General features: G+C 53.2%; 3 protein-coding genes and 1 non-coding gene across 6 annotated transcripts in view; 2 read left to right on the top strand and 2 right to left on the bottom strand.

The window, feature by feature from the left end:
* The window catches only part of TCTE1 (t-complex-associated-testis-expressed 1), a 23,733-nt gene extending 8,324 nt beyond the window's left edge, over positions 1-15,409 (top strand). The window contains exons 2-5 of one of the 2 annotated variants that reach the window (XM_032299584.1): positions 6,147-6,519; positions 7,527-8,095; positions 11,559-12,008; positions 13,767-15,409. In XM_032299584.1, coding sequence (XP_032155475.1) covers positions 6,240-6,519; positions 7,527-8,095; positions 11,559-12,008; positions 13,767-13,976 — 1,509 coding nt within the window. In that variant the 5' untranslated portion in view covers positions 6,147-6,239 and the 3' untranslated portion in view covers positions 13,977-15,409. The remainder of the gene's footprint in view (positions 1-6,146; positions 6,520-7,526; positions 8,096-11,558; positions 12,009-13,766) is intronic. The other variant, XM_032299585.1, reaches the window with a different exon arrangement.
* On the top strand, positions 17-127 carry LOC116565931. Its single transcript, XR_004275670.1, has one exon. It is a non-coding gene; the product is annotated as a small nucleolar RNA SNORD46 (small nucleolar RNA).
* On the bottom strand, positions 14,709-23,340 carry TMEM151B (transmembrane protein 151B). Of its 2 annotated transcripts, none has more exons than XM_032299581.1 (3): positions 22,886-23,340; positions 20,296-20,736; positions 14,709-18,749 (listed from the first exon to the last, which is right to left on the bottom strand). In XM_032299581.1, exons 1-3 carry the CDS (start codon positions 23,024-23,026, stop codon positions 17,625-17,627), a joined length of 1,707 nt encoding a protein of 568 aa, XP_032155472.1. In that variant the 5' UTR covers positions 23,027-23,340; the 3' UTR covers positions 14,709-17,624. The 2 variants fall into 2 exon arrangements, with proteins under 2 accessions (XP_032155472.1, XP_032155473.1); XM_032299582.1 differs by having other exon boundaries at positions 20,296-20,590; positions 22,886-22,976.
* Positions 23,341-25,860: 2,520 nt separating this feature from the next.
* On the bottom strand, positions 25,861-26,285 carry LOC116565764 (60S ribosomal protein L41). Its single transcript, XM_032299578.1, has one exon. The coding sequence runs from the start codon at positions 26,242-26,244 to the stop codon at positions 26,167-26,169; it is 78 nt and encodes a 25-aa protein (XP_032155469.1). The 5' UTR covers positions 26,245-26,285; the 3' UTR covers positions 25,861-26,166.
* Positions 26,286-27,812: the final 1,527 nt, after the last annotated feature.

The raw sequence follows: 27,812 nt of genomic DNA, 5'->3' as shown, positions 1-27,812 counted from the left end.
AAAAAAAAAAAAAAAAGTTTAGGGTGATGAAAAAGAATCCTTAGACATGATTGTGGCTATCTTGGTCACTTGTGTGCCACTTGCCAATGCTAGGACATGTCATTAAAAAAAAAAAAGTTTGCTGCATTAGTGTCAGTATGCATTTTATGATTTACTATGCTTTTGTTTGATCTAAAATGATGAGATGTATTTTTAAAAAGCAGTTCAAGGTTAGCGTGGATATAGGCACACAAGTATTGATACCAAATTTTGTTTCATTTAGGGAGAAAATGCATTTATATAACAGGGATGAAAACTGTACGTTAGGGCCCTGAAATTCCAATAGTGGAGTGCCAAAGGCCTGGGAGCTCTCTCAGCCCAGGGAGGCCCTCCCCACTTCCTAAGGAGCAAGAATATGGTTTCTTCTTTCCTAGTGGAGGTCAGGAAAAGCGAGGGGAGGGAGACATAGTGAGTGACTGTGGAAAGGTAGCGTATTGTGGCTAGAGGTTAGGAGACCTGCCCTCAGATGTTGGCCCCAGCTCCCACAGGTGTTTTAGGGCCAGTCATTTCCTGTTTCCTTGTTTCTTCGTCTGTAAATGGGGATTAGGAAACCTATCCTAGCTCCTTTATACAGCGCTTGAAGAGTCACATGAGAAGACTTTTTTTTTTTTTTAGAGACAGCATCTCACTATGTTGGTCAGGTTGGTCTTGAACTCTTGACCTCAAGCTTCCCGTCTTGGCCTCCCAAAGTATTAGGATTACAGGCATGAGCCACCACACCTAGCCTCTTTTTTTTTTTTTTTTTTTTTGAGAGGATAGTTCTGAAAGGACCTTGTAACTGCTAAATGCCGGACAGTTGTAAGGTGCTGATACCGTCCCATCCCTGGAGAGATGGGATGTGAGACTAGAGGCTCAGCGTGGCCAGGAGAGGAAGAGGCCACAGGAGTGATATCAGGTCCTGTGAGTAATAACCTGGGGGCCTTTGGTCCTTCTCAGCTATCCCATTGAACTATTTCATCTACTGGTTTAGAATTTTCCCCATAATTCCACTCACCAAACTGTGAGCATTTTGGTCAAAATGGGGCAGGACCTTTTGGTCAAAAGGGGTGGAAACCCGACTCAGCATTGGCAAAAGGACTGCCAACTTAGCTCTCAGAGCTAAAGGCACTGCCAAGGAGCCAGGCAGCTTTCGGAGCCTCCAGACTAGGTATGGGGACCGAAGATACCCGGATGCTGGCTCTGTCTATCTTTTGTTTCTGCTGGTCTCCCCCAGGCTTCATTCCCTCCTGCCGCAAGCAGACCTTGGACATGCGGAGAGAAATGACTTCCTGCAGCAGGAGATCCAGATCCTTCAAGGACATATGTCCTTCTGTCTCCCTCCACTTGGACAAATCTCAAGAAGGACTCCAATTGGCTTATATCAGATACCCACCCCCAAACCAGTTGCCCTTACCGATAGGATACTCCTTTTGGTCGGAATCTGTTATCAGAAGCCAGTGGAGTAGCCCCAAACACCAGCTATCTCGCCTAAAGCAGACCTGGCACTGGGTTAGGAATTGGAGACAAAAATGAGGAGGAGACAGCCCCTACCCTCGAGCAGTTCATGGTCTAGTGTGGATGTGGGAAAGGGTGGCAGCCAGGTCATTGGAGTGATGCAGGTACTGGAGAGATGGGGTCTGACAACGGGAGGGGTTGTTTTGGGGGATCAGGGACAAAGAAGCACCTGGCTTTCAGAGGGGAAGTAGTGCTTGAGCTCAGACTCAGAAGACCAGTGATTGTCCCTTTCCCTGGCTGAGACGGTGGGAAAGGCATTCCAGGCAGAGGGAACAACTTGAGCAAGGGCTGGGCAGCATGAGTTGGGCTGCAGTGTCCCAGATTCAAAGAGGAGCTTATTTCCAACAAAGTGTCCAGCTATGGAGAGACTTAAGTGTCAAGCTGAGGAAGCCGGTTTTACCCAGTGAGCAGTGGTGAGCCACTAGAGGGCTTACATAGAGCCTCCCATGGCATCTGTGTGAAGGCTAGATGTGAGAGGACCAGACTGGATGCCAAAAACTACGGGCCCCACAGCCGAAGCTGTGATCTGAACAGACACTGAGATCCTGAGCTAAGACAGCAGCAGAAAAGGAGAGGCTGCCTGGGTGGGAGGCAGAACTGAATCAGTAACTAGATGGCAGGGTGGGGCGGGAGGGCTGAAGGAGAGCGAGGTGACTCCCTGCCTGCTGGTGCCGGCATCTGGATGGATTGAGTTTGAGGGACCGAGGCGGATCCCAGTGGACTTGTCTGGAATGCAGATGCAGGGGAGTCTGGTATTACTCACACCACCACCCAGGCTCACCATCCTGGCAGGCAGTGCCCTCTGCTTCTCCTGGGACGCCACAGCTGGGAAACCCCACCTGGAAGAGGTGAAAGCTAGCACCCATCAGCAGGAAAAAGTGGATGACCATGGTGGAATCCTGAGGGGTCTTGGCACGTGAGGGCTGGGCAAAGGGAGAGAAGTCTATAGTGAAGACTCTTGGAAAAAGAATGGTCAGAAAGTAGGAGGAGAGCCAAGAGAGTGGCATGCCAAAGGGTGACCCCCAAGGGCAGGGGTCAGAAAATGGCCTGTGGAGGGAGGGGCCACACTCCATATCCTCCTCAGAACAGTAATAGCAGGGCAGCAAGGAGTTGGTTTTGCTCGTTATCCTTTTAAATATACTTTGTTTTCTATTTTGTTCATTTTAAAAATAGATTTTTAAAAGCATTTAGAACTAAAATCCTCCTTAGGATTCTTAGAAGAATCTTCTGTGTCTGATAATAATTTGCCTGCCAAAATATTTTTGTAATATCCATTAAAAAAAAATCCAGAGATAATTAACTAAAAATTATCAACTCTGATCTTATGCAGTTAATTTTTTCAACGTTTGCCTTAAAATGACATCAGGCCTCATGGTATGGATGTTCCTGTAAACCCTGAAGGTGGTGGGGGCTCATTTTTATACCAGCCATGCGCACGGCAGCCACATGATATGGAGCAAGGCCCTGCCCCTTCCTTCTGAGGAGTTGCTTCAGGGCCCTGGAACATGCCCCAATGGGTCCTGCTGTGTCATGCCCAGAGGCAGGCTGCAGGCACGAAACAGCAGCAAGAGCAATTAGGACCAGATCCTAAGGAAGAACTGCCAGGTCCTGAGAGTGAGGCTCGAGGCCGTGGGACTAGAGTCACCTCATTGCAGAGGCATCCCTCCTGGCCCATGTGGGGTTTCCTAGACGTGACTTCCCAGGAGAAGGAGGAGAAGGGACTGACTGCCAGGATGGTGAGGCTGGAAGGTGCCATGAGGAATGACTAAAAAGCCAACTCCAGGGCAATGCACAACAGCAACCTGGGGCTCCTCCTGCTAAGCCTGGTCTGCGCCCTGGGTGTGGCCCATGGGTGTCCAGGGATATATCTAGGACCACAGGAAATTATAGAATGTTTTAGGGCAAAACCAGGGAGGAGTTGGGCTGGACTGTTGCCTCTGACCTTCCTCCATTGCCTCTGTCCTGATGTCCTTGCAGCCCCCAACACCACTACTATCACCTTGCCCTTCACATCACTCCTGGAAATAGGGAAGGGCCTCAGACACTTTGCATTCACCCAAAGATAGCATCTCAGGTCAGCACTCAAGAAGCAGGTCTCCAGGATGTGACCCGCCCAGCCTCAGGCGCCTGCCGCTGCATTCTCCACACACCCTCCCCTCCTGTATTCTTTTTTTTTTTTGGGACGGAGTTTCGCTCTTGTTACCCAGGCTGGAGTGCAATGGCGCGATCTCGGCTCACCGCAACCTCCGCCTCCTGGGTTCAGGCAATTCTCCTGCCTCAGCCTCCTGAGTAGCTGGGATTACAGGCACGCGCCACCATGCCCAGCTAATTTTTTGTATTTTTAGTAGAGACGGGGTTTCACCATATTGACCAGGATGGTCTCGATCTCTTGACCTCAGGATCCACCCACCTCGGCCTCCCAAAGTGCTGGGATTACAGGCTTGAGCCACCGCGCCCGGCCTCCCTCCTGTATTCTTTACAGTCATCAATATTAACTGACCATTATCTCAGGGGAATCTCCACTATAGCCCATGTAGGAAGATATTATTATCCAGTTTCACAAATAAAGAAACTGAAGCTCAGATAGGTTAAGTAACTTGGCCAAGGTCACAAAGCACATAACCGGCAACGCCAGAAATGCACAGTCAGCCAGCACCACTAAGCAGCAACCCCCTCCAACCCTACTCTCTGAGAGCCATTAGTTAAAAAGCACGATCTGGTTATTCCACAATTCTGGACACAATCTGTGTGCGAATTTGCATTTGATTTGCATAAGGATGTCACAATACCTAGATATCTTTCCTGCACTATCCCTCTCCCTGCCACCCGCCTCTCAACCAGGCTTTTCCTCCTTGAGATGCCTGGCAGGCTGGGGAGCACCATCTGGTCCCTTCCTCTGCCAAGGACGCCTTTGCTGGTTCAGAGCGTTCCCTCCCACCGGCTACTACCCAGTGCACTGAGTCAGGGTGCACATCTGAGGGGAACTGCCTGGAGGAGGAGCCAAGTGCCAGCAGCCCCATTTCCTCCTGCAGATCTCAGGGCAGGAGTGCAAGGGTGCAGGAATGGGCAAACGCAGGGAAGGTCCCTGGACCAAGCAACATCCTCTGTCTTCAGCCCCAGATTTAGCTGCCTTCTTGCCTCCCACGCCTGCCCGCTGCTGTCTGGAATGCTGGGAGGCTGGGAGAACTAGAGGAAGACTGGATGGGGAGATGGAAGGGAGGGGACCTGGAGCTTGAGCTCTCAGTGGGAAGGAGGAGAGGAGGGTGCTGGCACCCTGGGCAGGGCATGGGTCTCTTCCCCCTCTCCTTTCTCTCTCAACCTGCACTCTCCAAAACGGTAGCCACAAGCTCAATTTGCCTATTGAGCCATCAGACTTTGAAGATCTCATATGAAAACATGTAGTATATAAAATGTCTTATTAATAATTTATATTGATTATATGTTTAAATGATAACACTTTGTACATACTGGGCTAAATTAATTTCACCTGTTTCTCTCTCTCTCTCTCTGTGTGTGTGTGTGTGTGTGTGTGTGTGTGTGACAGAATCTTGCTGTATCACCCAGGCTGGGGCCTGATGCACTCCAAAGTCGGCTCACTGCAACCTCTGCCTCCCAAGTTTAAGCAATTCTCATGCCTCAGTCTACTGAGTAGCTGGGACTACAGGCACCTGCCACCATGCCCTGCTCATTTGTGCATTTTTAGCAGAGATGGAATTTCATCATGTTGGCCAGGCTGGTCTCAAACACCTGAACTCAAGTGATCCACCTACCTTGGCCTCCCAAAGTGCTGGGATTATAGGCGTGAGCCACCATGCCCAGCATTGTTTCTCTTTACTTTTTAAAATGTGAGCACTGAAGAAATTAAAATAGCATATGTGACTTGCATTTTGGCTTGCATTATATTTCTGTTGGCCAGAGCTGTTCTCAGCCCCATCCTACGGATCAGGCAGTTGCTGTTCTAGAAAATACTTAGTGCAGGGGCCTGTTTTGAGCTGAATGGATCTTTATTATACCTCTGTCTTTTGGCAATATACACCCCTCACCCTCAGAGGGGTAGTCCAATGTAGGGTTCAGAGCATGAATTTGATAGACTGAATTTAAACCCACCTTTGATATTTCTAAGCTGTGTGACATTGAGCAAGTCAATTAGCCTCTGTGCTTCAGTTTCCCAGCAGAAAAATGGGAATAATACAAGCAGCTATCTGAAAAAGGCTTTTGTGAGGACACAGGAATTAATAGGCATAAAGAACTAAAGAGATTGTCTGGCACAGAGCAATTACTGTAATTGCTGTAGAGCTATTATCTAAAATTTTGGGCTGCTCCTTGCTACAATTCCATGTGTCGGATAATATATTATGCCCTTTGGATGCATTATTTTATCCACTCCTCCAAATAATCCTACTGGAACTGACCTTCGTTTCTCAGAGGCAGCATCTGAGATTCGGAGAGATTCAGTAACTTTCCCAAGGCCACACAGATAACCAATGGATGTGTACCTGGGTCCGCTTCACTCCAGGGACTGATCCTTAAGCACTATTCTGCACTACCTCTCTTAGTAAATGCCCACCAAGACCCTCCAAAGTAACACCTCCACCCTCTTCCTTTTGCTCCAGATCCCTGCCTGTATCAAGGGTCTGCCAGTCTGAGAAGCTTCTTGTCATAAGGGCATCCAGGGGCCACCTGCCCCTACGTTGCCAGCCCCCAGCATGCAGGATACTGTAACAACATCAGCGTTGTTGGACCCCAGCCACTCCTCAGTCTCCACCCAGGACAAGTCCTCCACTGGAGGCCACACTTCAAGCACAGGCCCACAGCCCTCAAAGCCTTCTTCAATCACACCAGTGCCTGCAAAGTCCAGGAACCCAAATTCTGGGGCCAATTTCCGTCGGATGCGCCGGATCATTGCTGAGGATCCTGAGTGGTCACTGGCCATTGTGCCCCTCCTCACAGAGCTCTGCATTCAGCACATCATCAAGAACTTCCACAGTGAGTCTGTCCCTGATTTGGTTGGAAAGAAGGCCAGGAGTGGGGCAAGGTGGGTAGGGACTGTCTGGAGCCAAGACTGCAGAAGCTGGGTCCCAGGGCAGCCCCTGCTTTCCCACATGGCATCCTCATACCCCCTCAACACTTCCCTTCCACCCCAGGGCCAAGACAGCTTCTCCTGCTGTTCCCACTGACAGGTCCCACCAGACTCCCACCCACACTGCACCCTCCATGCCTCTGCCCTCTCCTTGCCTTTTCCACTTTCTCCAGCAAAACCCAGTCTGAGCCATGTCTACTTCCTTCTCCAGAAAGCCCTCCCAAGTGAATCGCCCCCCCACTGATGGAATCTTCTGTGCCATGTAAAGGCTTTTGGTTTGTTCTATATTTCGTGCTCTGTAATATAGATCCTTTCCAAAGATGGGTTGCCAGTCTCTCCTACCAGATGGGGAGCTCTCTGAGGACAGGGCCATCATTTCATCTACAGTAACTATCATCACCCAGTCTCATTCATTTTGTCTATTGTCAGCCTCCCCTCACTAGAATTTAAACTCCAAAAGGGATGAGCCCTGTTTTGCTTGCTTTTATATCTCCAGCATGTGGGACATAGTAGTCTCTCATAGTGGTACCTTCAGTGTCTAGCACATAGTAGGTACTCAAAAAATTTCTTGTTTTGAAATGGATGAATCAAATCAGACTGGAAGCCTCTGACCTCAGGGATTGTATCCCCCATCAGACCAGCTGATAATTGACAGTTGAACCTGAGAGTCTGCCTCAGTCCGGGAGCTCCCTGAGAACAGATGCTGAGATGTCCACCTTCATGTAGGGAACATCCCAAAGCTAAAGGCTGGGGCTCCCCGTCCAATAGAGCCTCCCTGAGAGCAGAGGCTGTCTATCCCCCAGGGAAGGGTCTTTCCTTTGCCCAGTGCCCTGAGGCAGGCCTAGCCTGAGGCATCATGGTGAGGTGTCCCCCAACACTGTGACCCCCTGCTTTCCTTCCTCTGTTCCCATAGGAAACCCTATCCTGAAGCAGCTGCTCCCGGAACACCAACAGAAGGTCCTGAACCACCTGTCCCCTGACCTACCACTGGCTGTGACCGCTAACCTGATAGACGATGAGAACTACTGGCTCCGCTGCTGCATGCAGCGCTGGCCTGTGTGCCACGTGGCCGAGCATGGCGGCAGCTGGAAACGCATGTTCTTCGAGAGGCACCTGGAGAACCTGCTAAAGCACTTTATCCCAGGCACCACGGACCCCGCAGTGATCCTCGACCTGCTGCCGCTCTGCAGGAATTACGTGCGCAGGGTCCACGTCGATCAGTTCCTTCCGCCGGTGCGGCTCCCAGCCCAGCCCCAGACCGGGGACCAGTCGGACTCCGGCAGCGAGGGAGAAATGGAGGAGCCCGCCGTGGACCACTACCAACTGGGCGATCTGGTAGCTGGCCTGAGCCACCTGGAGGAGCTGGACCTGGTGTACGGTGTCAAGGACTGCGGCATGAACTTCGAGTGGAATCTCTTCCTCTTCACCTACCGCGACTGCCACTCCTTGGCAGCCACCATCAAGGCGTGCCACACCCTCAAGGTACTGTCTGCCCCCAGCCTTCCCCCCACCCCTTTCAGCATCTCTCAGATTCCCTCTCCCCATCTCTCAGATTCCCTCTCCCCTCATCTTCCTCCTCCATTATTACTGTTTTCCCATTTCCTTCTCTTTCATTGGCCAAGTGTTTTTTAATGCTCCCTGCGCCAAGCTACACGGTTCTGGGTGTGCAGAAATGAACAAGGCGCTGCCCTCCCAGTTCACCAGTTTGTTTCATTGAGCAAACATCTGCTCTCCAGGCCCTGTCCTAGGTGCTGAAAATACAACGATGAGCAAGATCGTTTGCTCCTTCTGTAGCTAACAGTCTGCTGGGATAAAGGCACTGATCAACAATCACATAAACATAAAATTGAAACTAGAATAGGGTTGCCATATTTAGCAAAGAGAAATACAGGACATCCAGTTAAATGTGAATTTCAGGTCCAGGCATAGTGGCTCACTCTGTGGTCTCCCAGCAACTGAGGAGGCTGAGGTGGGAGAATCCCTTGAGCCTAGGAGTTCAAGCCTGCAGTGAGCTTCGATCACTCCATGGCACTCCAGCCTGGGTTACAAATGAGACACTGTCTCCAAAAAATTTTTGAATTTCAGATAAACAAAAAATAATTTTTAGTAAAAGTATGTCCTGAATATTCCATGGGGCATTCTTATTTATCTGAAATTTATATTTAACTGGGAATCATGTATTTTTTTCTGGTACCCCTGAATTGGGATGAATGCTATAAAGAAGAGATACTTTTTTGTTTTTTTTTCCTTTGAGACGTAGTCTTGCACTGTTGCCCAGACTGTAGTGCAATGGCACTATCTTAGCTCACTGCAAGCTCTGCCTCATTCAAACTATTCTTCTGCCTCAGCCTCCTGAGTTGCTGGGATTACAGGCGCCCCCCACCATACCCAACTAATTTTTGTATTTTTGGTAGAAACGGGGTTTCACCGTGTTGGCCAGGCTGGTCTCCAACTCCTGACCTTATGATCTGCCTGCTTCAGCCTCCCAAAAGTGCTGAGATTACAGGTGTGAGCCACCGCGCCTGGCCAGAAGAGATACTCTTATGAGAGACTATAAAGGAGCATTTGACCTTGCAAGGGAAGTGGTCCCTGAACAAATGTCACTTACATAGAGATTAGAAGGAGGAATAGGAGTTATAGTCTAAGAGGGAGGAATACTCCAGGCAGAGGGAGCAGTGCCTAAGACTCTATGGGCAGAGTGAACATGGCCAGCTCTAGGGACTGAAAGAGAAGACTGTGTGGCTGGAGCAGAGTGTGAGGGAGCAGGGTGGGATGAAAACAGAGAGGCAATCGGTGATCAGCCTTGCTGGGTGAAGGAGGCCTTGTTCAAGAGGCTGAAATTATCCTTAGGAGCTCTGGGACACCACCCGAGGGTTTTAGGCAAAAAAAAAAGTAGGTACCATTGCTGGATTTCACATGTGAAAAGGTCACTCCGTCTATGAGGGAGAATGGCCTGGGCAGGGCAGCAGTGGACATGCAGATCACCTAGGAGATCATTGCCAGATGGCCAAATCCAGGTGAGAGTGAGGGTCATTTCAGCGAGGGCGGTGTCTGTGGAGACTCAGAGGAGTGGAGAGAATCAAGACATATTTAGGCAGACGTATATCTGCCATGCACCTGACCACGTTGGCATGGGGAGGATCTGGAGGAAACGGAAGGAGAAGGATGTGAGGTGCAAGACATCTGGCTTATGAGGCTGGCTGGCTGGAGGGGCCATTTGCAGAAACCAGGAATGTGGGAAAAGAATCAGTGTTGAGGGGGAAGAGTGTGTGTTTCAGTTTGAGTCATCTCAAAGAAAGGGCCATTTCATTAGTTGGATAGAGGGTCCAAGGCTCAGACAAGAGGTCTGAATTGAATGTGGAAATGTGTGCTGGCTTCATGAAGGTGGCAGTTGCAGCCCTGGATTTGGATGGAGTCTCATAGGGGAGAGCCAAAAGTGAGACAAGAAGAGGCCTGACATGTGGTCTTAGTGGAAAAAGAAGAGCTTGCCAGGAAGCCAGAGGGAGGAGGAAATGGGGGACATGGCATTGTGTCACAGAGCAAGGGAGGAATATGTTTCAAGTAGAGGGAGTGAGCAATGGGGTGGAATGGAGCTCAGGACTGGATTTAGTGAACATGGAGGTCACTGAGGAGGAGCTATTTTAGTGGAGCGGCGGGAGCAGAGGCCAGATAGCAGTGGTTTCTGGGGAGAGTGGGAAGTGAGGAAGGGGTGGTTGTGATCAACTTTTTCAAGAACTTGGCTGTGAAGGGGAAAAGGTGCAGCCATTAACAGATGAGAACTTTGGGTTCCTTCAGAATAACTCCCATATATTTAAAACTGATGTAAGGCTCCATCCAGTTGCAAGAAACTGGATGAATGCAGAAGAGAGGCACGGGCTCATAGACCAGTGGGTCAGTGCTTTGGTATCAGGAAAATTACAGGTTCCCATTCAGTGGCTGGGAAGGCAAGAGGAGAGTTCACCTGCTGAAAGAGGGGGCTCAGCAGGGAGGCTCCTGAATTCTGAGGAGGCTGCAAAAAGTTAAAATAGTTGTTGTAGATTATAAGGGAGTATTTTGGCCAGAGAAATATAGTTAGATTGGCGTGCAGCATTACAGGCCCATCAGTGCTTCCACTGATAGCCACCGGCCCCATCAGCTGATGTTTTCTATTTTGTCAGTTGCTTGCACACAGGCATGCAGAAAATAGAGAGTGGGGCTGATCCAGGGTTAGAGCTTTGCCAGATAGATGCCATGAAAAGAGACACAAAAGACTAGGCTGGCTAAGAGGGGTATAAAAAAGGAGTGAACTGAGGGGTAAGGAGGAGGGGCCAGACACTCAGAGATTTCAAGGGAGAGAGAGAAGCCAGGACAAGTCAGTGGGAAGGTGAGGGAGAGAGACTCCCATGGACAATATTCATATGGCCAGCCCCATCCCATTTCCTGCATTCCTTTATCCAACCCTTTTTCTGCTTCTCCCCTCCCTACTTTTTTCTGGTTCTTACTTTGGCAACCTCCTTCAGAGAGGTCCTCTCCTTACCCTGGTGGGCCTTGGCTGGCAAAGGAGGATGCAGTGAGGGGCCGAGGCCTCAAGCAGGCCTGTATTCCAAACCTGTTTCCACCGCTTCAATCATTGTATTATCTGGGAAAATAATGTAAGCCTCCATTTTCTATCTGTAAAATGGAGATAACTTTCTCTTCTTCATTGAGATGCTAGAAGGTTAGAGATAATGGTTATGAAAGATCCAAGCAGCATACCAAGCATGTAGTAACTGCTCAATAAACAGTGGTCTTTCCTCCCTGCTGCCTGCCACCAATTCTACACTACTCTGCCACGCAGATAGGCCTGGCCCCCTCCAACACTCAGCCAGGTGACCAACACTAGGTGAGCAGAGCTTGCCAAAGATCTGGGTGGGTGGGCTGATTATCCCTGGCTGGCAGGTGCTGTAGACCCTCTGTCTGCCCACAGATCTTCAAGCTGACCCAAAGCAAAGTGGATGATGAGAAGGCACGCATCATAATTCGAAGCCTGCTGGACCACCCAGTCCTTGAGGAGCTGGACCTGTCACACAACCTCATCGGGGACCGCGGTGCACGAGGTGCCGCCAAGCTGCTGAACCACAGCCGCCTGCGTGTGCTCAACCTGGCCAACAACCAGGTGCGTGGGCCAGGTGCCCAGTCCCTGGCTCATGCTCTAGCACACAACACCAACCTCGTTTCCCTCAACCTACGCCTCAACTGCATCGAGGATGAGGGTGGCCAGGCTCTTGCCCATGCCTTGCAGACCAACAAGTGCCTCACCACGCTGCACCTCGGTGGCAATGAGCTGTCTGAGCCCACTGCCACCCTCCTGTCCCAGGTGCTCGCCATCAACACCACACTCACCAGCATCAACCTGTCCTGCAACCACATCGGGCTGGTGAGTGAGCTATTCTGGGCCTGTGAGGGTAGGTGTGGGATCCAGCTGCCAGGGGTACGTGTGGGATAATTGTGAAGATCACAGACTACATGCTACAGACTGCATCAAATATGCACGCATACCGTGTATCTCAATGTTTATTATTTTTCCCTTAATCTTTATGGTTACCTAAGTAACCGTATATAACCCTAAGCATATTTAACCCTAATTAAGTTTAAGTATATAACTAAGTATATTTAACCCCACTTTCTAGGTGGAAAACTGAGCCTCAGAGAGGATAGTGAATTGCCCAAGGGCATCAAGTCAGTAGAAAGTGGCAAGGCTGTGATTCAAACCCAAGATTGATTGGTAGCCTGAGTCCTTTCTAATTGACTATGTCTCTCAAATTTTCTTAACCAAGTCTGAGAGTAAGAAATGCAATTGATTGGGCGCAGTGGCTTAGGCCTGTAATCCCAGCACTTTGGGAGGCCGAGATGGGTGGATCACCTGAGGCCAGGAGTTTGAGACCAGCCTGGCCAACATGGCGAATCCCCTTCTCTATTAAAAATACAAAAATCAGCCGAGTGTGGTGGCATGAGCCTGTAACCCCAGCTACTTGGGAGGCTGAGGCAAGAGAATCACTTGAACCCAGGAGGCGGAGGTTGCAGTGAGCCAAGATCACACCACTGCACTCCAGCCTGGGCGACAGTGCAAGACTCTGTCTCAAAAGAAAAGTAAAAAGAAAGAAAGAAAGAAAGAAGAAAGAAAGAAAGAAATGCAATTTACAGGGACACAGACATAAATACTGAAATTTATTCTTTATGATATATACTGATATTTTCCTTTACATTCTACTCTATTTTATTTTTTAAAATGCTTCTATGACCCATTGAATTGACTTTGCAACACACTGCTGAGTCAATCTTAGAAAGGTAGCATTCTGCCTCCCAACATGAAATTCTTTCACAATGGGGCTGGCCCACCCAACCCAGCAGGGGCTGGAGCTGTGATGACCGTTGAGTGGGGCCCTCCATTAGGTCACTGAATGCTCTACTAAACGTCCCCATGAGGACAGCCTTGCTCACCTACACAGGCACATACATCCACACATGTGCGCACGCACGCACGCACGCACGCACACACACACACACACGGTTTCTAGAGGGGGTGCTGTTGACTACAAGTAATAAAAAGCTTAACTAGAAATGGATTAAGCAAGGGGAACATTCAGTGTCTCCCACAACCAGAATTAAGGGGTTCTAGGGTTGGTAAACCCCTGGGTTCAGTGTCATCCTCTGGTCTGCCCACCCCAGCCTTGTGCCCAAGACCTTCTCTAATGCTTCTTTCATTCTCAAGATGGCTGCCTCTGACATCTCATAGGAGACATGCCCAGAGGCAGAAAAAGGGTGAACACCTGCTCTCTTTTGTTCTCTTTTCGGAGTGAGGAGAACCTTCACAGAAGCCACCCCCTCTCAGCTTCCCCCTCACATCTCATTAGATTTGCCCCACATGCCCATGGCTGAGCCAAAGGAATGGAATTATCATCATTGCTGGAGATTCATGTTTTTCAAACTAGTAGGGTTGAGAAATCAATTTAGTGGGTCTTGGCTACCATTTTTCAAATGGAAAAGAATAGATTATGTCAACATGTGTCACAAATAGGTTAAGTATTGTTTTGTGAAACTTTTGTTTTAGTCACATCTACATGAAAATGCATAGCATATGCGTGAGATCCTGAGTAGTGATGTAAACGCCCCTTCTTTGGCCCCCTTCTCCCAGGACGGTGGGAAGCAGCTCCTGGAAGGCATGTCAGACAACAAGACCCTTCTGGAGTTTGACTTGCGCCTGTCAGATGTGGCCCAGGAGAGCGAGTACCTCATCGGCCAGGCCCTCTATGCCAATCGAGAAGCAGCCCGCCAGCGGGCCTTGAATCCCAGCCACTTCATGTCAACCATCACTGCCAGTGGCCCTGAGAACTCTGTGGGATAAAATGACCTGACTTGGGTCATGGCCCCAGCCCCATCCCTCATTTCATACCCCTACTGTGCCTGCTAGAGAGGCACTCATTCAGAGGGAGTGGAGTGGGGGACCGTGAATATCCTTGGAGTGATCGAGGGTTGTATGGAGACGTGAGGCAGGGAAGGGAGCCTGGGACGGGGGTAAAAGGGGTATTCAGTAGGGACCCAGCCCCTGTGTCCAGGGAGAGGATATTACTGGACCCCCACACATGATCAACTTCTTCCAGGTATAGGGAAGTCAGAGAGGTGTCTGAGGGACTATGCCTGCCAGATTCTCCCACAGGGGCTGCCTGCCTCCCTGACTCCCCTCTCCACCATTTTCTTCTCTACCAAACAGATGGTCTTCAAACACACACACACACAAACACACACACACACACACACACACACCCTCCTCTGGCTACAGCAAAGCTATGCCTGGCTCTCTCTGCCACCCTTACCCCTGCAGATGCCTCTCCCTGTTGCTTGACTCTGCTTTAAGTGATCCAGTTCTATAGGCCATGCCATCCCCTAGTTCCTCAACCCCCAAACTGGGAAGGGGACAACAAGCTGACCCCAGGGGCTGAGACCCAGTAGCCTCTTCTGGGGAGGCAGCTATAGATGATGACTGCTAGGGAAGGATGACCCGATCCCTGCATCCACCCCAGAGAGCTTCCCCAGGAGGGAGGAGGTAGCGAAAGAAGTGCCACCCTGGGACAGGAAGTCAGTGAGTCATCCACAACTTTATTATCCACCAGTTTGATTTGTACAATCTTTGCGCTTAAATCCACGACAAAAAGGCCACAGTGTGATGCACCCAATTGACAGAGACCTGTCTTCTCCCCAGCCAGGCCCAGCCCACCCCACAAGCCCTTGTCCCCAGGACACATGGAGCCTTCCAGGTGCCCTCCATGAGTCCCCATCACTCTGTAGCTGCCCACCCTGGGGCCACACCTACAGGAATCACATCAGCCCCCAGGGCCACAAGACACCTAGCTGACTAACTGATTCGGGCTGAGTGCCATTCCCTATCCCCCTTGGGCTGACTGATTGGCCCAGAGCCTCCAGACCCGTGTCCTTAAAGGGCAGGTCACGGGCTACAACCCCAGTACAGGAGTGCCTGCTCTCCAGGGACTCCTAAGCAGGCGCTGAGCAGAGCACCAAATGGGGCTTGGGAGTTTCTGCATGTGTGTGCCTGTCCGGGCAACCTAGAGTCTGTCTGTGCCTGACACCCTCTGACAGTTCTGGAGTGCAAACGTGTGTGTGTGAGTGTGTGTGTGTGTGTGTGTGTGTGTGTGTATAGCCACAGCTGCTAGCAGAGGTTCTAATTAGAGAAACAAGAACATTCAGTGTAAAGTTTAATTTTAGAGATTAATTTTCTGGTTTTCGTTTTCCTTGGCAATCAATAAAGCCACCAAGAAAATAGACCAAAGAATTGGTTTCTCTCTAAGTCTGTGCATGTGTGGGAGGTGAGGCTGTCTGTGTGAGACGACCTAGGCAGAAATGGTCAATACAGGCAAAATTAAAAATAGAGGTCCCCCTTCCCCTCTTCTGAGACCCGGCTCCATCTCATGAACAGGCCTGAGGGAGGAGGAGCCAAATTCCTCCCTCCTTGGAGCCCTGAGGTGGCCAGGCTGTCACCACACAGAGCATGACATCCAGGTGCCAGCTGGCTTAAGAACTGGATCCTGAGGCTGCAGCTCACCACCTGTACCTCACAGATGTCCATTCAGAGGAAAGAGGGGTGCTCCAAACACCAGCACCCCAAGGAGTACAGACTCGTGGTCCAGGCAGGTTCAGTGCTGGTAGGCAGGTGGGCACTGCTGTCCAGGAAAATCTGGTGGGCAGCTGTTTCCCCACCTAAGCCTCCCTCTGTCTAGCCTCTCTTCTCCCTCCTCACTCAGCCATCTCTACCTGAAAGTAAAGCTAAACCCTTTAGAAGCCACAGGCCGTGGTATCCCCACAATTTGAGCCCCTTGCATTCCCCCTAGGAAGAAGGGAAGGGGAGCCAGAGGCGATGTTGCATAGGTGGAGGCCACACAGTTGGTTGTGTAGGCCTGGCTGGGCTGGAGGAAGATGAGAGGGGCTGAAGGAGGGAAGGAGGAGTTCTGATGGCTCAGGTGAAGTAAGAAGCATCAGGGGTGAGATGCGGGTGGCCCAAGTGTTATCCTCTCTACCCTGAAACGTGAGCTCAATCCCTGGGCACTAAATCTGCTGGGGAAATTTAGCCAGGGGAGTCGGGAGGGCAGGAGGGCTGTTCACAGACATGCACACTGAAGCACATCGGGGTGGAGGTGGCAGGGGAAGCACAGGGAGAGAAGGCGGTGTCAGAGCTCTGGAGGAACAGGATGTGGGGCCAGTGCCCTGGGGTGGTGGCAAGATGCCCCTTTGAAGACCCTGGGACACACAGCAGGGCTTAAGCTCATAGGATAGGAGAGGATTGAAGGGTCGGGCAAGATGTAGAGAATTCTTGCCTCTGACCCTGCCACTGGAATTGAGTTATTTCTCCAGCTGGGGATTATGGCAATGTCCTCAACCCCCCAGAGATGTGTTTGAGGAACAAGCACACTCCGATCCCACAGGTTTAGGGAGGCGAGGGCCGCCTCCAAAGACACCCCCAACCTTCGGAGGTCCTTTTCCTCTACCCCCAACTTCCCTCTCCTCTCTCCCACCCGCTTCCAGAGGTCCCCGTTGTCACCCAGGTCTGTGTCATGCTCTCTCCCCTTAGTCACTGGCCCTGGCCAGCTTTAAACAGTGCCGCCCAGGTGGCGTCTCACACTCTCCAAAGGGAGCACACACCCAGAACCCAGGTGAGGAGGCTGCCGCGGGAGGCTGCGGAGTTGAGAGAAAGGACTGAGGTACACAGCCCTCCACATCACTCCCCGCCGCCCTGCACTCTGGCAACAGCTCTGCAGGGCTAGGAGGCTGGAGGTGAGTGACGTCTGTGCGGTGAGCACAGTCTCTCTGCACCCGGAGTGGGGGCCCAGTTAGACAAACAACAGCGGAGGAAGCGGCAGAAAGGAAACCCCAATCTTTGGGGTCAGCGCCAAGAAGAGGGCAGAAACATTTCCACGGTGTTGGATGGAGGCTTGGGGCTGACACCTGGCTCCAGCCTCAGACCTACTGAATGCATTAGCTAGCTGGAATCCAGCCTGCTGGTCACCAAACCACCGCCCCCTCCATAGAGAGAGGCCCCAGGGGAGTGAGGCCTCAGAGGAAGGAAACCCCCAAGTTTCCTTCTCCACAGCCTCTAAATCTCCCAGCGGCATGCCAGGGCCTCTCCCTTCAGAGGAGGCCCAACGTGGGGCCCACAGCACGGTTGCCAGCTAACAGAAGATCTGCTGAAGGGCTGGACCGCAGGGAGGTGTCCCCTTAGGAACTCAGGGATGGGGCTGGAAGAGAGACTCCGCCAGGGGGGGATCTCGGAGAGCAGCCGACCCCCACCCGCCAATCGATCTCTTTATGTACAGGGAGGGCGGGGGTCTCAGCCCCATCCGGGTCTGTCTTGCGGCCCTCACCTCCCCTTCCCTCCCCGCTGCGCGGCCTCAGTCGCCGTGGTGACTCGCCCTGCGCCGCTCAGGGAGCACAGTCCGGCGAGGGGCAGGCGGGAGGATGGCGCGGGCCGCTCCGTGGCCGGAGGTCACAGTGAGGTCTCTACGCAGGAGCCGTGGCGGTGCAGCGGCCGGTGGCTGTGGCCCAGACACCCCTCCTGCCGGTGGACGATGAGGACCGGGAAGTAGAGGGCGTCGTGGTAGGGCGGCGGTGGCCCGGCCTCCTCCTCGTCGTCGTCCTCGTCGTCCCCCATGCTGGCCTGGCTGGACAGCCGCGTCTGCTCCGTGGGGCAGCTGGCCTCGTTGACGCTCCCGCTGCGGCTGCGCCACAGGCAGCTGCGCCGAGAGCCGTAGAGGCGGCCGAGCGAGAAGCGGCTGCCCCCGCAGCCCGCGCCCCCGCCAGGCCCCGGGCCGGCCCGCGGGCTGGCGCAGATGCTCAGGGCGCTGCGCGAGAAGATGGACGAGCTGCTGACGGCGCGCTGGCAGTGCTCGCAGCTGCGCCGGTAGGGAGCCACGCCCGCCGCGCCCGGGCCGCCCACCCCGCCGTAGCGGCATGAGGGCGCGTAGCCGCTGCCCGCCCCGCCACAGCGCGCCCCCAGCCCCGCCAGGTCCATGAGCACCGCCTCCGAGTAGCTGGGCACCAGCTGCTGGTTGGAGCGGATGTGCCACTCGAGCTCCGTGCTGTCCACCGTGTTGACCCGCGGCAGGCGGTGGGTGAGCGGGGGCAGCAGCTCGTCGCTGGGGCTGAGGCCGCCGCCCGCGCTGCTAGCCGAGCCCGGGCCCTCCAGGCCGAAGAGCTTCTCCACGTGGTAGTGCGCGTAGGCCGTGCGGTACTCGGACAGCACGCGCAGCGGCCACGACAGCGTGAGCAGCGCCGCGGCCCAGAAGGCCGACGAGCAGGCATACCAGGGCGGCCGGGCCGGGTCCGGGAAGGCCACCATGAACTCACGGAAGTCCACGTTCTTGAGGTGCATGCCCTCGCGTGCCTCCATGTAGTCGTCCAGGCCCTCGTTCTCGGCGAAGAAGCGCGCGCGCTGGCACAGGTACGCGTTCTCGGCCTCCACGCTGGCGAAACTGAAGCACTTGGTGAAGCGCAGCCGCGTGGCCGGCGCGCCCTCCAGCCCCACTAGCGTCTTGGACACGTCGCGGACGCCGCAGCGTGCGTAGTCGAATTCGGCCTCCGCCACGTGCGTGTTGACGCGTTCGTGGTAAACCTGCGGCGTGTGGGGGTGGGGGCAGGCGATGGGATCGTGGGGAGCCCATCCGCGGTGCCCATTTCTGCCCACTCACCCTTGCCCGCCCCATCGCTGCTCTGGTTGCCTGGTGGGACCGTAATCCTGTCTTGGTTTAGGTGCCCGTTGGGTTGGATAGGATCTTTCCATCTGACTTACAGAGCAACTGACGCCCTCTGCGTAATCAGATGTGAGGCCCGGACTAGAAGCAGCCCTACCTGTGCGCATTTAAATTTTAACTAAGCCTTGCTTCCTCTAGGAGTCAGGCCCTGGCCATGAACTGCCCCTCTGGCTTGCCTGATCCTTTTGCCACTGCCTCTGTTTTCCAAGTGCTCCCACATCACCACAAACAGCCTCTTCATCTTTCTTTCATTTTACAGTTGTGTTTCCAAATGGGTTCCTCAGAGGCACTCCCTAAAGAACCCCTCTGTCTCTAGTCTCCCTGTTCCGGCTGGAGCTGTCATTCAGCCTCCTTCCTGCTTCTCACCGGCCCCAGGCTTGTCTGTTGATCCTTATACTGAAACAGATGGCCTGCATCTGGGAACGTCTCCTCCAGGACCCCAATATGTCTCATCCTGGCAAGTCGGCAAAGTGCTGATTGACCTGCCCACCCTCAAGGAGACTTCCCACCTCCTCTGAGAGCCTTGGACTTGGGATCCAGGAAGCTAGGTCTGAGTCTAGCACTACCACTTAGGAGCAGCAGATTTGGGGCAAGTCACTGAGTTTGGGTGTCTATACCTGTGAAAGAGAACTCAGTAGCATCACCTCACTGAACAGGTAAGAGCATGCTGTGAGACTGGGCATGTGAAGCCATCTCCAACCATTAAACACCAACTTTTTTTTTTTTTTTTTTTGAGATGAGGTCTTGCACTGTGGCCATCACAGCTTACTGCAGCCTCAACTGCCTAGGCTCAAGCTATTCTCTCACCTCAGTCTCCTGAGTAGCTGGGACTACAGGTGTACACCACCAGGCCAGCTACTTCTTTTTATTATTTATAGAGATGGGGTCTTACTATGTTGCCCAGGCTGGTCTCAAACTCCTGGGCTCAAGAGATCCTCCTGCCTCACCAAAGTGCTGAGGTTACAGGCCTGAGCGACTGCACTCTGCCATTAATCACCAAATAGACTCATTAAGCACTAAACAGTATAGATCCTGGAGCCAGATTGCTTGAGTTCAAATCTCATCTGTACCACATACTGCCTATTTGACCTTAAACATGTTACTTAAACTCTCCAAGCCTCAGTTTCCTCATCTGCAAAATGGGAATACTTACCTACCTCACAGGTTTGTTATGAGGATTAAATAAATGATTTGACGTTTGGAAAGTACTTAGAGCAGAGCCTGGCTCCTGGTCGGTGTTTGCTGTTGTGACTATGGTTGTTGCTATCAATCTGCTGTTGCAATGCCCGTGGGAGCTCACTGCTGCTGGTGCTCCTCCCGCCTTCCCCCCAAGGAGGTGGGGAGGGAGTGTGGCTGGGCCAAGTGCCACCTCCCCTCTTGAATATCCTGCACTCCCCGCCAGCTCACCTGGGTGGTGGTATAGGCGTCTCCGTTGCGGTATCTGGTGACCTGGCGGGTGCGGCGGACATAGTGGTAGCTGATGGCCTTCCACCAGATGCAGGGCGTGGCTTGCTGCATGCGGTCCACACGCTCCCGCACACTGCTCACATCAACACGGTGCTGCAGCTCATGGCGGGCTTGGCAGTGCCAACACTCCACCAGGTAGACGGCATACAACATGAGCAGGAAGGCCAGGGGGATGTAGACATAGCCGTTGGAGCAGGGGCTGTCATGGTACATGAGGCTGTTGCCCTGGTAGGCGCTGCTGAAGGTGAGTCGCGTCACTGTGGTGACGTGGCACCAGGCCACTGCCCCCAGGCAGCCGTACATGAGCAGCGAGAGCAGGAGGCACTTCCAGTGGGACTCACGGCAGAGGGACTTGGTGAAAGAGGGCTGGATGGGACGCTGCTGCTCAGGTGGGCAGGGAGAGGGGCCAAGATGAGTGGGAAGTAGAGCAGGCAGGACCCAGTACAGAGATGGATGCAGGGATGGAGGGGTAGAGGCCAGCACCAGAGATAACAGGCAGAGAGAAACAGACAGGGATATGGAGAGAAAGTGAGTCCCAAGTGGGAGCCAGGGACCAGAGGTAGAAACAGAAGTGACACAGAGCGAGCCATGAGGACAGGAAAGGGGATCAGAATGCCAGTACAGGACAGTGCAGAGAGAGACAACCCAAGAGGCAGAGAAGGATCAGAGCCAGAGATGGAGGCCCAGGCCACAAACACAGATGGATAGGTTGGCACCCAGAGAGAGTCCAAAGACAGACACAAAGATGGCAATGAAACAGGAGAAGGTGTGGACAGGGAAGACAGGGGAGGACAGACAGACAGGCATCAGCGAAGGCAGGTCCCCAGCCCAGACCCCTTCCAGGTGCTCCAGAAAAGGGGGAGGGACCCACTGATATCACCTCCCACTTAACAAGTGGGGCCCTCACTTCTAGACTTTTTTCAGTCCTAGGTTCTAGAGGAGCTACTCCCCTCTGACCCATCCACCTCCCTAACCCTCACAATTAGCCTAGAAGGGCCTCCAGAGAACCCCAGGCCCTGTCTCATTCCCCATAGTCTAGACCCTGGTTCCCCTGTGAGCCTCCCTCCTGTGCCCTGACATCCTTCCCTCTGTCCGAGGATGGGAGGGAGGGAGCTGGGGTCCCTGAGCAGCAGGCAGTCAAGGAGGAGGTATCCAGAAAGGCATAGGCATGTGGCTGAGGAGAGGACGGGCATAGGGGATGTGGGACCGGGGTATCGAGGACGATGTTTGAAGCCCAGCCATTTGTCAAGAGAAAACGGTATTTGGTACTCTCCCAGAGCCTGTCTGTTAAAGCACTTGGCACAGTCTGTCCCAGGGTTGGCCCCGGAGTTGTTTACATGTCTGGCTCCCCACTAGACTAGGTACTTCTGAGGTCCCATGCCTCATTCTCTTTGCATCCTAGATGCCTGCCATGGCCCTGGCCCCCAGCAGCCACATCCTAATTGAGTTTGATCTCTTGTCGTGTCTCTGTTTTCCCACCCCTCCTCTCTGCTGTCTAGCTTTAGGAACCCATACCCCCGACACTCACACACAACGTTCTGCTGGGACCCTGACTTACTCCCTTAATTCCTCAGGCCTGACCTAGAGGCCAGGCAGGGAAGAAAGGAAAAGAGTGGAAAAGTAGGGTACAGAAATAGGCATTAGGCCCTGGATCTACAAGTACGGATAGTTAGGTGAGCTAGGAAATAGCACACAGTACAATGGACAAGGAGATTAGGGCACATGTGCCTTTCGGGGAGCCTTGTCCTTAGGAAGTAGGAACATATGGACCCCTTTGTGTGCCTGCCTCGCTGTGTGCTTGTCCCAGTGTGGGTACCTCTGAAAGGGGCTTTACCTGCATGCCCATCCCTGCTCACGTGCTTCAGCCCTAGTGCAGGGTGCATGCGTGTGCACAAGTGTGCATGGGAGGCTGGAGTGGGGGTGCTCCTGGTACTTTCCTCCTTCTCTTTGTCTTCAGGTTCAGAGAACTTAAGACTAGGGAGCCCCAACTAGGGATATGAGGAAGCAGTAGAAGCCCCATGAGAGAGGTGCACACCCCCCAACACACACACACTCCCAATGACCACAGGGGGGATTCCCCTGCACACATCTGACCTTCTTAGGGTCCCAGATCAGGTAACACCATCACTTCCCCATCATACCCTCCTGGTTGTGTAGCCCCTACAAGTCGTCCTTCCTAGCCTTCTAGGTAGCATCCCCCCTCTGTAAGACAGGATCCCCGCCACCGTCCCCACCCCGGTAGAGCCTAGCCCCCTCTCTCATCCGCCCAGGGTCCACGAGGCTCCGCCCCTTGGCCCCTCCCCCTGCCCGGGACCCCCCTGAGCCCCGCCCCCGGCGCGGCCCCTTCCCCGGCACCAGGGACAGCTCCGGCCGCTGGGTGGGGGCGGCGGCGCGGACTGCAGCTGCGGCGGCCGGCTCGGGGTGCGGGGCGCCGGCCGCGCTGCGGCGGAACCGGCGGGGGCCGCGTGCCGTGGGGGGATGGGGGCCAGGCTGCGGCCGCGTCCCGGGAAGGGGCGCCCCCGACTCTCACCTCCTCTCGGGCGGGGCCCTCGTCCGCCGCCGCCGCCGCAGCTACCGCCGCCGCCGTGAGCTCCTCCGGGACCCCGAGGCCGCCACCGCCGCCGCCGCCGCCGGCGGCGCTCTCTCCCGCGGCCGAGCCAGGGGGGGACATGGCGTAGAGGGGGCGCGTCAAGCTCAGGACCTCCCGGGGGGCTGCCAGGGGCCGAGGGCATCCTGCGCCGGCCCTGGGGAGAGGACGGGAGGGGGCGGGGCCCTCGCTGCTCCCCACCCCCCGCCGGGGGGAGGGGGCCCGGGAAGGGCACCGGGAGTAATGGGCTGAGGGCTGGGGGTGGGGGGCAGGCTGGGGGGGCCGGGCCGGGGGGGCCGGGGCCGGGGGCGGGTGTCACCTTGAGGCCCTCGCGGCGCCGCTCCGCCTCCCGCCCGCTCCCGCCGCCGCCTTTTGTCTGAGCCGAGCTGGAGCCAGCGCGCCCCCCCCCTTCCTCCCCGCAGCCGAGCCCCGCCCCCAGCCCCCCAAACTCCGCCTTCCCAAGCCTACCTAATAACCACCCCCCCGAAGGGGTAAAACAACAGGGGCTCCCCACACCCCGTCCCCGCTCCCAACCCTGCTCACCGCACCTCCCTCCCGCGCTCCCATCCTGAGAGAATCTATGCCGCAACCCCTCTCCATCTATTCTTCGTGGACGGGGCGCTCGAGGTTCAACCAACAGCACCCCCCTACACACACACATCCCGGGTTCCTGCAAGTTCCTGGGGCTCAGGAGTGGGGAGAACAAATTGATTCTTGGAACCAGAGGGAACATCCTTACTCCCAGTTGCGTGGTAAAGGGTTAAGGCAGAAGCTAGCTTGGAGAGGGATGGAATACGGTGAAAGGGAAGAGATTGAAGCTAGATGTGAGAAAGGACTAACAGAGGGCAGAGGATAGGACATTGGAACCAGCCTTCACTGAACCATCTTCCTTCCCTACAAGAACAGCTTCAGAGAGGCAGTGAAGTGTGTGCAATGCCCTAGGCTGAAGAACTCAGGAAACCTGTGTTCTAATTCTCAATCCTGTCTCTGCCATCAAGGAGCTATGTGACCTTGGGCAAGTTCCTTCCTCTCTCTGAGCCTTAATTTCTTCATCTGTGCAATGAGGAAGTTGACTGGACAATCTCTAAGGCTCTGACCTAATGGGTGTAGGAAGCAAAGTCACAGACCACAGGCCAGGCTGAGCCACTGCAGGCAGCTGATCCCTTCAGGCCATCTACCCCACACTGCTTTTCCCTGCATCCACTGGCACAGCAGGAAGAACCCTAACATCCATCCATTCATTCATTCATTCCTGGATGTCTCCATTCAATAAATAGGTGTTGGGTACCTATTGTGTGCCCAGTACAGAAATGAAACATAGTTTCCTGCCCTCAAGGAGCACAAAGTCTAATGGGGAGAAAAGAACATGAAAACCAACTATTAGGAAGAATGTAATAAAAGCAATGCATGATCAATCTTGTGCATGCACAGTCACTGTGGAATCCTACTATATGTCATTGGGGTCTTTGACTTACAGTAACTGTTCTCCCCATTTACTCACAAGGAACCAAGGCAGAGGGAGAGTGAATGGCTTACTCAAGGTCACCTGCTAGCACTCACAGAGCTAGTCCTAGAATTAATATCTTTCCCATTCAAAAGTCAATGGGGAATATTTGTGGGTAGAAAGTTAGTTTGAGGCAAAGCCTTGATGTCTGCTTTTGGGGGATAGTGTTCAAGGCCACTGATCTGCCCAGGATGTTCCTTGCCCTTACTGGGGACAAGAGAGCCACTGCTTTCACCTCTCTAGTCCCACTCCTGGCCCTGCCTTCATTTAACTACTCTTCCCTTTCCAGGAGAGGTGAAGGTGGCTCTCTGTCCACCTGTTGCTTAGAGCTACCTGCATGGCCCTCTCCAGGTTGGTGGGTCCATTCTCCCTGCCCAGAAGAAGGGAAAGGAAGGGTCTTGTTCACTCCCTTGGCAGAGGCAGAATATCACTTGGTGGCTCATTCCAGCATCTCCCACCCATGCTTTTTGGGAATTTGGCCTCACAGCTAAACTCCAGCCCCTCTTGTTCCAGTTTCAGCCCCTTCCACCCAATTCAGTCCTCACTGCCCACAGAGAGCAGAGCCCCTAACCTTGGCCTTTCCAAATCCACAGAGGATTCCTCATGCTCCCCATTTAGGCACCACAATCTTCCTCTTGACACCCACCTTCCTGTCTCCACTTCAGAGGCTTTGGATGAGGGACAGCTTAGCTCTTTTTGGCCAACCCTAGAGCTCCCAAGAGACAAAAGCCTACCCCTGCCTTCTCCATTCATACACAGTACCCTTCCCTGGAAGCTACAGGAAACAGGGGGTGAAGGAGGGGGTGGTGGAAGGAGCCAGCTGACCGGCTGGTCACCATGGAAACTAGGCCTGTTTCCTGAAGATAAGCCTAGCTGGGGTGGGTGGAGGTGGGGAGTGGGGGCACAAAAGGAATCAGAAAACAACAGAGAGAAAGATTAGAGGAGCCCAGCCTCAGGGAAGACTGGAGCTGAGGAGGCGAGGTTAGGTCCCTAACCATGCTTCGGCCTAAGTCAAAGTCCGCAGGTCACCCTTTCAGAGAACAGTGCCATGGTTCCTCTCCCCATTCCTGGAGTGATGGAAAGGATACCTGTCAAGAGTGCAAGCTCTGGTCCAGGGGCCAGTGGGTGACTCAATGCTGACCTCATGTGGCCATAAAAGGGACTGCCACACACCTGTCATGGCTCAGGGCCAAACACCTGGCTGGGTTGAGTGGGTTTTTCCTTAAATTCAGCCTCTGTATGAATAAAAAGAAGGTCCTTGCACACTCCTGAATTCTTACGTCCTTGCAGAGGGCTCAGACACTCCCACCCTATGTGGTTTACACCTTGATAAAGAAAAGAAGCTTTCACTAAAAAATATATAAAATTTTGAATTAGGTCAGAAGCTATCTTTGCACTTTGTATTTTTTTTTTTTTTAATTCTTCAGCTAAGACAGCGGAAGAGGTGATTTATTTTATGGTTGTTACACTCGGCCACAAGTAAACACAGAAATAGTCCAGAATGTCACAGGTCCAGGGCAAAGGACCAACATGGGCAGTTTTGGTTATGAGCAAGGTGGGTCTCAGAGGTGATCAGCGATCAGATGGCGATGAAGTTCTAGATCCATTGAGACAAGCTCTAGACAGTGGCATGCAGTCCCACAACTTGTACCAGCATCCCCAGCGTCTGGCATTCCATGTTTCTGCCCCTGTGGCCTCCACGGTGCAACAAGCTAGCGGTTTACTTGGATCTCTGCCTCATCTTTCTTCTTTTGCGCTTCAGCCTGCGCATTCGTTTCTTCCTCCACTTGGCTCTCATGGCGCAGAGGTTTCCAAAAAAAATGGCGCTAAGGCCGAGAGGTGCACTTTCTATTTTACCTTGAGCAAGTTAACCCACCTCTTGGGGCCTCAGTTTCCAAACATTAAAATGGGAGTGATAGTGTCAGATTTTGTGTGGGGTTTTGTTTTTGTTTTTGTTTTTAGACTGAATCTCACTCTGTTGTCCAGGTTGGAGTGCAGTGGTGCAATCTCAGCTCACTGATGGCCACCTCCATCTCCCAGGTTCAAAAGATCCTCCTGCCTCAGCCTCCCAAGTAGCTGACATTGCAGGCATGTGCCACCAGCCCTGGCTAATTTTTGTATTTTTATTAGAGACAGGATTTCGCCATGTTGGCCAGGCCGGTCTTGAACTCCTGCCCTCAAATGATCCACCCACCTCAGCCTCCCAAAGTGCTGAGATTACAGGTGTGAGCCACTGCACCCAGCCAGATTTTGAACCCAGTTGGTCTAGGTCTGGAGTTTATTACTACATTTTTGCTGCAGTCTTTGAGGACTGGAGAGGAACATGTCATGGGAGGAAATTGAGAACATCTTAAATCATGCTGACCCAAGGGAAGGAGATCCTTCAACTTCCCTGGGCATTGCTCTCCTGGCTCCTCACTGGGCTCCATGCTTATCACATCCTTCCCACTCTGGTCCTCCATGGGGTTGTAGAACAGTGGGCCGTCTTCTCCCCTCAGCCCTCATCCAGCTGTTCTGTCTCCAATCACCCCTCCCCCCAAGACTAAGTCCTTCTCTTCTCCCTATCTCTCTTCCCTTCCCATTCTCAGTTCAAATGGAACCTTCCTTGTCCCTCACCCCACTGAGTAATCGGCCCCACTGTGTGCCCCCACAACACCCTGTTCTCACTCCTGTCTTATCCCAACCACTCTGAGCTGTAATTGCCAAGGACCTTTTTTAGGAACATGGGATTTTTTTTGTTGTTGGCGGTAGGTGGGGGTGGGGGTGGGGTTTATTGGTTATTACCGTTACGTGATAGTCAGTTTTGCTTCAAGTAGAAAGAACAATGTCAGACATTATAGGAGATGTTTCATACATGTTTGTCAAATGGATGAATGATGGATGAATAAAACAAGGTTGCAGGGGGAGAGCAGTGGGAAAGCTGGCCTCCCCCATGAAGAACGTTGCTGTCTATGCTCATCCACTTTCCTTTCCCCAGTGCTGGAGATGGAAAAGCTAACTGTTCCCTTGGGGATAACCCTCTAAGAACATTGCTGGTTCTAGGCCGGTAGCACTTGGAGAAGTGGGGAGGAATGAGGGAGTAAATCAGGGGACACCGTTTTAGGGCTAACTTGTGGTAGGGTTCTCCTATGGCCTCCCCAGGCCCAGGGACAGGGAAAGAGGAAAGAAGTTTTGGGACTAAGACTGGGGCAGTGGTGGGGACCTGAGCAGAGTGCAACCCAGCATGTCGGGGCCTCCCCAACATGGCCCCACTTCCTTGACTGCTGGAGGTGACCAGAAACTGTAACTACCCAAGACCAGGGTTTCACCCTTTGAGGAAGAAGAAACCCCATAACCACTTTGCTTTTTAGACAACAACAGTCTGCC

Source organism: Sapajus apella, unplaced genomic scaffold (genome assembly GCF_009761245.1).
Source record: "Sapajus apella isolate SASKATOON/1434 unplaced genomic scaffold, GSC_monkey_1.0 scaffold41, whole genome shotgun sequence".
Classification (NCBI taxonomy): domain Eukaryota; kingdom Metazoa; phylum Chordata; class Mammalia; order Primates; family Cebidae; genus Sapajus; species Sapajus apella.
Note: the sequence above shows the minus strand (reverse complement) of the source record. Positions and strands in the feature narration are given on the sequence as shown.